Below are 11,224 nucleotides of genomic sequence, written 5' to 3'. Positions count from 1 at the left end.
ACTTGTAAATATATAAATATAAAATATGTAATAGAGTAACTATATAATACTTTTACAGGTGTTTGTGGGGTGGGAAGGTGGCATTAAATTCATTAGGATGAGTTTTTGTAAACAATCTGACACTGTAGAAAAAATAAAAATGTATGAAAAAAAAAAGACTTTCATATGATCCAAAATCTAACAATGCAGCCACGGGATATCGAATCCTGACCTGGTCTTAAGGTTTGCTGAGTCACAGTTTTGGCTCTGTAGACGTCAGGTTATGTTTATATTAGAGAAGGGGTGCAAATTACACACCAAGTCAGTTATTTCTGTGCAGTCGTAGGATTTGATTTCCATTGTGACCAGATGTGTTCCACTCTTTCTAAGAAACATAAATGCAGTGTTGGCCCCTACAGTTCCTTCGTGTGGCACTGTGATTATCCAATCCACAAGATGGCAGTAAAAAACAACTAAAGAGAATAAATCGCGATGAACGTTAGCAGGGAGCAAAAGAAAAACAAAATAAAACAAAAAACAACAAAAAACCCTTTATTTTATATGTGAGCTTAAAAAATAGATTATCTGCCAGTGCAATTTTAGTGACTTTTTTTAAATTTATTGCTACTGGGAACATGGATTCATATATTTGTTATCTGTAAACTAAATGATTGCTATTTTTTTTAAATGGGATGATTACAGAGTATATTAAATAATAAACAATAGAATGTTGCCATTTATTTATTTGGTAATTTAAATGATGTTGTAAAATTGCTTAAAACAAACGTTTTGATATGGTATTAAATTGAATTCGAAATATGTACTGATGTCATTTAGGATTTCTTATAGAGACTCGTCTTTGTCTTTTATAGTCACATGAAAGTCCAACTATCTACCTGCTAAGCTATCGAAACTTTCCTTTGTGTAAAAGAAGCTTGTGGTAGTCCAAGGTTACTGCTATCAGAAGGCTGCTGGTAGATTCTCTGCCGTTGCTGACATGACTTCATGCCTGAAAGCCAAATGGCTGATGCTGTAAAGCGGTTCATGGTGCTGTGATTTCTCTAAGACGCACAGAAAAAAAATGTTTTAAAATTAAATTAATATTGTCCCAACATTTTCTATCATAAAACGATGATAACTGTCTGGAAAATGTACATTTTGGGCTACAGACTTCTTTCTGGACTGTGTCACGAGCGCTTTTTATTAATGTGGAAATGCAGATTTTGGTACTCCTGCAATATACTGGGGGGAAAAATAATACAGTGATTCTTACTATCGCCTCACTACCCGGAGAGGGCGTGGCTTGCTGACGCACTGCGGATCCCTCCCAGTGTCTAAACGGAGCGGAGAGAGGAACGGCGAGGCACGGAAGGGGCGCGCGCACATGTGCGAGTGTGTTTGAACCAATGAACGCGTACGCGCGCGCCATTGGCTCACCAGCAGCCGGAGTGGCAGTGTGCAGACGGGCTCGAGTCGGAGCATCAGGGCCAAGTTGCGCAGAGATGCAGCGTACGTAGACGCAGCACGCGGGCACACCACCGCGGCTCTTCCCCGATATCATGGTCTAAACACCGTTAAGATAGGTTGTTGTGGGTTTTATTTATTTTTTTAATGGCGGCGCTGAAGTCGAGGTGATCCGCTCGCCAGCGGGAGTATAGTGCGCACTCCTTTTTTTTTTTTTTTTTTTTGCCGGGGCTAGTAGCCAACGCAGATAAATCCGCACTATTATTGTTTTTTCTTCTACCCGCTATTGCATAAGGAATCATGACAACGGGACAGGATGAAAGCTCTGTCCGTGTGGCATTGAGGTAAGGCGCTAAAGACTATTTAAATGTTTCCATTAACTCCCAAATGCGTAGCAACATTAATTGCCCGGTGCCACCTGTCAGTCAGTGCAGCGGGCCTCGCAAACACCTGCAGGTCATCAGCATCATCTTGTGTTCGCCAAACACTCTTTGACCTGGAAAATATTCCGCGTCGTTATATTTTGGCGTCGTGACGTTGCTGTTACCGGCTTTCAGGACATATTTGCGGCGCAATTGTTTCTCACCTCAGTTTGAATGAGCAGGTTTTGTGTTGGGGGCTCACAAACATAAAGCATCACGCCCATTGCACACGTACGCGCACGCGCGCACACATTCACGGGCCATCCTCTGTAGCGTGCATGCTGGGAGGAGTGACGATATCTTTTTGCAGCGGCTCTCTCTATCATAGAAAAGGAAACAGATGGAGAAGGTGGGAGAGAGCCAGTCGGCCTGTCTTCGTCCAACGGTCTGGCGTCTCATCAAAGCCTCCTGCAGAGACAGTGGATCGATGAAAGAAGAGCTTCACTGACAGTCAGGTTCCAAGGAAAAGGGCAGTGGGCCTATAACGCTGTCAAGTCTGCTCTTTGTTTGTAGACATTCAGTGGACAGCTCAGTCACGGCTCTCAGCGATTCAGTACTCTTCCAATCAATTCACCAAACGGACAGGCTGCTTCACCTCTAATTTCATGCACTTGATGTGGGCGGCTGTATTCATGCTGAAGAAGGCCGCTCACACCCAGATGGTGAAGTGACAGTGACATAATGGGGAAACCAATCTCTTTCTCTCCCCTCCAGTCTGTGCGTATCCATAGTAATTATAAAAATGACTCATAACGGCAGTATAGTTTCTCATATCTGTTTTTTCTTTTTTTTGGTATCTTCATCTTCAGCTGCTCGCCTGTGTTCCTTGTTCAACCTTAAAGACACACAAGTGCCTCGTCATTATTTGTGATGATTATGTTTGTGCTGAGCTTCCGGATACCATTCCCCAGTATCCCATTTATGAGGGCAATAATTTATTTTATGCTGTTGCTACTCCATGTAAAACAGGGGTTGAATTGGTCTCAAGTGTTGGTTTCGAACACAGTTTTTCTGGTGGGACATTTTCCAACAGAAACTCGTGATTCTGGAGATGTTCTGTTTTGTACCGCCTGTTATTTGTTGCCAAATAACTCCCTGAAAAATTTGCCTTTGCAAAGATAGACATTTAGTGGTTTTAATGGAAGGATGAAAGCAAAACAGGCAACTGCCTGAACCTGCCCAGTTAATTACAAAACAGTTCCCAGAACAAGCAGCATGTCGCCGTCCCAGTCTAAGTGGATCGAGTGCCACTTCTCCCCTGTGGAGCCTGTAATGCGGTCAGTTGTCTCTCCCCACCTGGAGTCTACTCTGCTGGGGCTTTCCTGTTTGTCCCTCTGGGGTTGCACTAAGTAATATAACGGCCCTGCGCTGCCTTACTGTAAAGTTTTGCTGTTTGTCTCGGTTCTGTGGTGTGATTTGTAGTGTTGTTTTGCTGCAGGCACTTTGGGTTTTTGTTAAGAGTTTTAGAAATGTTTTGATCACCTTTGATGTTTACAGGGATGTAAGGTTAGGAATGGAGCAGCTCCTATAATGCTACCACTATAATGACAGTATGGTTATACAGTGATACGTTGTGAGACTGTGTGATGCAATATCCAAACAGTCCTGAAGAAATCAAAAGTCCGGAAATATGCATCCAGGAATGAACGAACTGTGGTGTCAGTTGTGTGTGCGTCAGTTAGGTCAAAGGTCAGTGGAGGTAATGGTCATCATTAATCAATTTTAATAATGCATTTCTGTTAAATCTGATTAGCTTTTTTCCGCTGAACACTATTTTACCTCTTAAGAGTGTTTAATATTCTTCTCTGCAAGTTGGTTAACTTCTGTTCACCCTACACTCTTTCAGTTAATTATCACCATCACAAATCATAAAGTAGCGACTGTTTTTTTGCCAAATTGTTATCCGAACCATAATCTACTTTGATGATGACAATAAATTGCCCCACAAGATGAAATGGAGGGGGTCTACATAGAATAGAAAACCCTTTCTCCTATTAGCGTACACATGAAGTCAACGTATCTGATTACAAAAAATCACCTGTCTAATGTAATAATTCATATTGATTCACACCTCATACATGAGTGTAAGGTAGCAGAATTATGATATGCCAGTTTCATATGAAAGGTAAAACACACGCCTGTCGAAATTGGATGCAAGTGTATTTTTAAAATGATTTGCATTGTCAGAGAGAGTCGCTATAGGAGCATGCAAATTGCAGTGAAAGTGTAGACAACCATTCACTTAGGAAGAGGTGAATGTTTTGTATTGTGGTTCCACCAGCTAAAATTACAGCTCTGATCTTAGTAAACTGTACTTCAGTTTGCCATATGTGAGACTCGTTATTTGGTAAATGTACCCTGAAAAGCATAATTGAGCTTTCTCATAATGATGCCTCTAAATGTAATTCTGTTACCACAGAGTTTTACTGAAGATCAGTTTTCATCTGTAATGGGTTTTCTAGTGACAAGTGCATGTGCATGTGCATAGATGCTTCAAATTGGGCATGACTGTTTCGTTTTTGTTTTTTCTCTCTGCTAAACCCAACAAGCCTATGGATATTTGGTTAGGTGTGTGTCAACAAAAACGCCTCATATGTAGACATCATGGAAAAATAGCTGAACTCATCTCACAGACCAACAGTTTTCATGGTTCTGTTTTATACAGGGTTGGTTTTAAGGACTAAAAGGACTTCTTAAGGTAATTTAACAGTTTAAGGCCAAAACTTTATGTTTATATAAAAAAGGCCATCTTGCTCTGTCAGACTTCTACAAAGGAACTCAAAGCTGAGAACATTTGCTTGTCAGTGTTTACTCGTGCAGAAAAATGGTGGCAGTAGAAGGTGTATTGTGAAACAGTTGCACAGTCTTATCCCTCCCTGACTACATTATATTAATTGTACTGTACCTGGTTTATTTGAACAGCCCATTATGTCATAACAGTCTGTTTTAAATGGTAGGTGTGCATTGATGGGAGGGGCCGAAAGGCTTGCAGTGAGGACTTGCTGAACCTGCCTGCTGTGGTTGTTATTAGTGTATGTAGCAGAATCATTGTTTTTAATGTGCTGACAGCTTAGCACTGGGGATCAAAGTGAGAGAGAAGTATCTTTGACTTTGTTTATATCTGCTGTAAGAGCTTAGCTTGTGCATTAACCACTTAATAACATAAAGTGGAGGAGCTTGCGAAATAAAAAGCCATGCCACATCTCACCTTGAAATTTACCTCCTCCTTTCCCCTGTAAAGACTTGTTGTCTCTGATGCTCAGCTGAAGGCCATAACAATGACGATAATGAAATTAAATGGGTCCCTAAACCTCTTAAGACTTAAGTTACAGCCATGCTTTAATGTAATCAAGTGTAGGCATGCAGCAACTGGTATAAGTGGGTAAGGCTAAGCCTCAGGTTGTGGCTCACAAGCCAGCTGTAGAGACAGGACTAACTGTGGTGGAACAATCTTGTTAAAATGAGCTGCATGATTAGAGCAGATATCTTATATTATTGACCAGAATGGGCTTCAGCTCAGCTGACAAAAGCTGTGTGAGCCAAGGTTTACAATGCAAATAGAGATTAGTGTCTTTCATCGGAGAGGGGGGAAAAAGGGCTCAGTCGAAAAATTGTAAAAAAAACAAAAACAAAGGGGGAAAAGCATGTAGCTACATGTAAAATATCAATTTGTGTCTGTTGTTAAACAGTTAGCTGAAGCATTAGTTGGCTAACCTTAACATACCTATTTTCTGTGTTTAAAAGCAACTCATGTTTTTGTATGCTACATAAAAGCTAAAGGTTTATCTGTCCAAAAGTTTGTAGTTGAAGTGCAAAGACATGAAGAATTTTTTGATTGAAGCTTTAATAGTTTTTGGACACTGTAACAAGGGCAGGGCCAGTAGGTTACTGGCAGAGGACCAGTGGGAGCTCAGGACATTTAGATTCGTGTTCGTCGCCCATGGCAGCACCAACTAAACACAGCCCCTCAGTTTAAAGCCTCTGCAGACCTCGCGCTTTGTTCACATCCACTGAACTGTGAGAGTCTGTCAGGATGTAGCTGTTGACCCACAGTCGTTTAGATGTGTCTGTGTGTGGGTTTAAGAGTGTGTTGGTCTTTACCTGCGTTCTTTTTTTTTCTCCCATTCTAGTAAATTGTCCAGTGTAATTTTTTTTTTTTTTTTTAACCCATCACTGCTGGTTAAATTTCAAATGTTGACCCTGGGACTGGGTGATCAGCACAGATCTTAAGTCCAATGGAAGTTTTATAGTTTTTGAGCTACAATCTCAAAAGCACAATAAATTTTCATATTTATTTCCCTTTTTAATTTTTTATATTTATTTCCTGTCTTATTCATAGCCTTTTCCTTTTTTGTTTTCTTTAGGTCACGAGCAGTTGTCCAAGCATTTCACTGCACATCGTACTGTGTATGACTGTGTACGTGACAAATAAAATTTGAATTTGATTTGATTTGAATTTCCCTCCGTCTCTAACCTGGACTGAGGTTCTATGAACAGCATTAATCAGTTCACCTCAGAGACACAGTAATTACGTACAGATTTAAAAGTTAAAAAAAAATAGGAAACCATCTGACCATGATGAGCTCTGAAAGCTATTACCTAAAACTTTAAATTGAACTTTAAAATTTATGAGGGTGGCTGTACAAATATTTTAATTTCATCTTGAAATTAAATTTATTTATTTTATTCTGCAGATGATTAAAAACCAGTTTGACAATGTGTTTATTAAAATTTTAAACCAAAAGTATCACCTACACTTCTCCCATTTGTAGGATCATAAAAGGGTATGAACTGTGATACATATAAAACTGAATTGATCCTCTGCTATTACTATAATAGTAGCTTAACTTTAACCAAAAGTGGCAGTATATTTGTCTTGTGCATTAATTGCTTTCTCTTTCTCTGAGTCAGTCTATCTGAAGCCACTGCCTCAGGCTTCAGGGAAGTGTGAGGGAAATATTTATTCATTGCCATTTTTTTGTCTTTTTGTTGTTGTTGTTTTTCATTTTCAAAAATGTTAAAAATTAATTTACTGAACAACTTATTCAGCAGACTGAGAAACTGAGAATGGTGGCAAAATGAAAGTTTGCCTCAATACTGTTGCTGAATAACCATTGCGAGCCAAATATTGAGCTGTATCACTGAATGAAGCAGTCCTAATGCACACTTATTGCTGCACTCCGTTTACATCAGAAGTTGGATGTCGGAGATACAAGTGACATCATTCCTGAAGTGACCATGTTGCAGTAACAGTATTAATAGTTGGAAAAAGCCACCCCCACCCCCCCCAAAACAGGTTTTCTACCTTGCTAGGGAGAAATTCATCCATCACCTTTTTCCCTTCACTTAAACACAGTTGCAGCACATCCACAGGTCAGTGCTCTGTGTATAGGTTAGTAATTAGTAAATGCACAATAGTGGCGTTACAGCTTACAAGATTTAAAGCTTTACTATTGTTTATGTGCACTGCTACCATGTTGGAATGTGAAGTTGGGGTCTGGTGGGTAATCAGAGTTGAGGAGGCATTCCAGTGGAAGATTCCGACTCAGAACTCGGGATTTCTGACTTTCAACTGAAAACGGAATACAGCAAGAACCTTTTCATATTACTTGATTTAACAAAACACAAAATGTCAGTAACATTTACAACAGGCACATGTCATAGAAAACAGTATTTCTTGGTACAGTGATGTGATTCAATTTGTTATTTACACAGTATTCCACAAACAAGGGAAGAATAGTGTTTATTGCTGAGATTAACAACTGTAGGAGATTAATATCAGTCTGGAGGATCTGGTTTACTTTTTTGGCTCTGTCTAAATCAACGAGTTCTTCTTTTGCCTTGTGTAGATTCCGCACACTTTTTCATTGTCATTCTATTTAAATGCTTTTATTAAAGAAAGGGCTTGATGGAGGCTTTCATAGGACTGTATTACATCTCTGCACATGCCTCTTGTCTTTTTAAGCAGTAGCCAAAATGTGTAAATACTGGCCAAGTTACGCAGACGCTATGAATAACACCTACTTGGCCTGCAGCATTAGATGGGAAGAGGTATGTGATCCCAACAAGAGACAGAGGCAAGCTTTGAATAGACTCAATTCATTATCATGTAACATAAGTGACCTTCATCATTTGTACTTCATGATCTTACTGTATAAAAATTACTCGAGCTGACAGCCTGCATGACTTTATAGTGGTGCCATTTAGGTTATCACAAAGCACTTAATCCTGTGTGATAAAGTGCTGTGATAACAGACTGTTAAAAGTGCTGCACTTCACTAAGATTATAGTCCTTGGTTAGTATCTAAAATGTCAAAAAATAATGACAAAATGCCTTCTGCAAGTTCCAAACTAGAAGTGATATAGTTGGTATGCTGTGTCAAAAAACTATTTGAGTATTTTAGCTTCACAAATGTCAGTAAATGTTTTGTATTGTAAGTTTGTAAATTGAATATCTTAGGATTTTGGTTGGAGAAAACGAGCAGTTTGAAGACATAAACTTAGATTTTAAGGCACATTTTACTGAAAATACATAGCTCTATGTATTTGTTAGGAAAAGTTCCACAGCAGGCCTTACATGCTCACTGCAGCAGGACCACAATATCAGGTAGTCAAATTATCTTTAGTAACTGACTTTGTCGTGGTGACTGACTGCCCTGTATCACACTAATTTGAGTGTAGCCCAGATAACACTTCCAGTGTTTGGCCATCATGACCTCCTTCTAGACAGAAGGCTCTTGCATTCCTAGGCTATGCTAAGCATAGCCTACACTTAAGCTCAACTTGCCTCAAAATAGATTCCTGACTGGCCGCAGCACTCCTGGAAGACCTCAGTTATCTATATCACAACCTCAGGAGTCAGCACATTTCTGCCAGATGCATCTGCACCGATGCAAAGAGCCTTGTGCTGTGCAGTCTGCATGCACCACATGTCAACATGTTGTTTTGTTTTGTTTTTTTAAACAAGAACCGGATTCCCCAAATTCTCCTTCTCCTCCTCCATTATACAGCATAAAAATTAGATGGTTACACAGAATAAATTGGATGTAATCATAGAGTAGCTTACATGCAAACCACACCCTTAGAAAAATGTTATTGGCTCAGTTGTTGGCACTGTCTTGCTCTGGCGCACTTTGCATTGCTCCTTTTTTTCCCCCTAGGTAGTTTTCTTTCCCAGTCCTTTATTTTACCAGCAGTGTACCACTGCTTGATATGTATGCCTTTTCCTGTTCACTGTACAGATCTGTCCAGTTAAGGACTTAGCCAAAAATGAATGAAGTCTAAATGTAGAACAGAAGCCACAAATAGGATGTGGATGTAACTTAACTTCTATCATCCAACTGCCTGCATAATCACAAATAGGACTCAGACGGTCACAAATAGCTCTGTTTGCATAGCAAGCTGCCACCTTATTTATGTCAAGAGACTCTCTATAGTTAATGGGGACAGATGTTTTTTCTATGAAGTGATCTGTTTTTATTTGTGAATCAGATTTTGTTTTAAGGTTATGTTGAAATGTATAGATGTTGCTGTGCTGATATGGAAGATGCATGTTTAGCTTGCAGTCACCATGTTAGGGACCCATGACTATGTTAGCACTGGAATCCATTCATCTAGCACTTCATGTTTGTTTGTTTTTTCTCTAATGTAAAAAGTGTGATGCATGTTTTAATATTATAGTTACAGAGACATTATGGATGGTGATTTTCAGTTTTACTTCACTTTACATGTCAGCTTAGCAGGGGTGTTTTTGTTTTTTTTAACCTAAACCAAAGTGAGGTTTGTGTATTCCACCACAGTAATGTGATGGCATTGAATTTGGGTCGCAGTGTTTTCTTTGGTTACAACACTGCAACTGAAGATAGGGTTATTTGCCCTTAACGTACAATACCACATTTGGTGAAAGCCAAACATGGCACATATCAGCTTATCAAAGACCTCATACAGTCTGTGGTGAAGGAGTGGTAATTTGGTCTCGTTTTGGAGCCACTAGACATGGACACTTAGTCTCTGAACTCTGCTTTATACCTATAACTACTGACAGTTATTGATGAGAATTGGCTCATGCAACAGGACAGTGATCCCACACACAGCAAATCTATAACAGAATCGCTGAAAAAGAAAGGAATGAGGGTGTTGCAATGGTCCAAAGTTCATCAGGTACATTATCAATCGTTGTTCAGCTTTGGATTGGATAGTCTTTATTTTCGCTGGAAGCAATTTTGATAACAAACTGTCATCAGCTATGCCAGTACATACCACAAATAGTTGCATTTGAAGCAAAATACATGATACTCGAATGAGTATTTGTTGAAAAATAACCGTTGGCTTTATACATTTTCATTAAATCCTTTGAGGATGTCATTATGTACCCTTACCCTATCCTATCTGATTAATCGCAAAAAAATGCATCAGCAGATGAAAATGCAAAACAAAAAACTGAAATTCTAGCTGTTATGATATCTAATTGCTGGAGGAGTAGTGGCTCACCTCTGCATCACATCTTCAATTTGGATGAGGAGTAGCAAGCAGTTACTTGAACAATAAAACAGCTTCTTTGCTTGTCAAACACCCCTCCTGTGTTTAGATGTCTTGCACCTAAAGTGCAGCCTTGGATTAAATCCTGCTGAAGGCACCAAAGTGCAAATGAAGTTCCACCACCTGCTGGCATCATATGGCAGCTGTTTGACTCAATCTGCATATTCATGAGGTGTTAGTCTTTCACTTTTTTTGCTGCAGATTTAAACACTAAACGTGGACAATGCCTTTGTTAAATCTTTCTGTGTTGATTGGTCACCCACTGTGAAATAAAGTCTTGTATTTGAGAGCTGTAAATAGTTAAGTGCAGAGTCAAAGTGCCTTCCACTCTGTCTTGAATGGTGTGTTTACCTAACCTGTTATCTTCTATCTGGCCTGAAAACTGCAGATGGTGGCTGGCTGTAACACACACAGTTTTTAGGGCTAGCCTTTGTGTCGCTGACCCATGTTTGACACAGAAATGAGATTCCTATGTCAACAGCACATGGTTCAGTGACACTGCAGTCTAGGCCTAACTCTGCCTCTATCACAGAGGAGTGTGCTATCTCAGGGTACATTTTCTCCTTATTTTGTTGGTTAATTGGACGAAATCATATCTTTTGTTTTTCTTCTATGCACTGCAAAAAAGACAAAGCAGTTTTCATAAAGGCTTTTAACAATGTCTGCAGTATTTATTTGTTGTTGTTTGGGAAGTTGCATATAGGAAAACAAAGAAATAGACCTGCAGCCACATTTTAAAAAAAGAAAAGAAAAAGGGGCAAACACTGGGCAGAAAACACATGCATTTAAAAACAAGAAGCACTTTGTGAGCACAAACTTTC

General features: G+C 39.4%; 1 protein-coding gene across 4 annotated transcripts in view; it reads left to right on the top strand.

Annotated features, from left to right (window-relative positions):
• Positions 1–1,398: 1,398 nt before the first annotated feature.
• kif21a (kinesin family member 21A) overlaps positions 1,399–11,224 on the top strand; it is a 58,301-nt gene continuing 48,475 nt past the window's right edge. For all 4 annotated transcript variants that reach the window (XM_040026482.1, XM_040026483.1, XM_040026481.1 and 1 more), the window contains exon 1: positions 1,399–1,787. In XM_040026482.1, coding sequence (XP_039882416.1) covers positions 1,744–1,787 — 44 coding nt within the window. In that variant the 5' untranslated portion in view covers positions 1,399–1,743. The remainder of the gene's footprint in view (positions 1,788–11,224) is intronic.

Source organism: Simochromis diagramma, unplaced genomic scaffold (assembly GCF_900408965.1).
Source record: "Simochromis diagramma unplaced genomic scaffold, fSimDia1.1 OVJJ01000293.1, whole genome shotgun sequence".
Taxonomy (NCBI): Eukaryota; Metazoa; Chordata; class Actinopteri; order Cichliformes; family Cichlidae; genus Simochromis; species Simochromis diagramma.
This window is presented reverse-complemented; position numbering and strand designations above follow the sequence as displayed.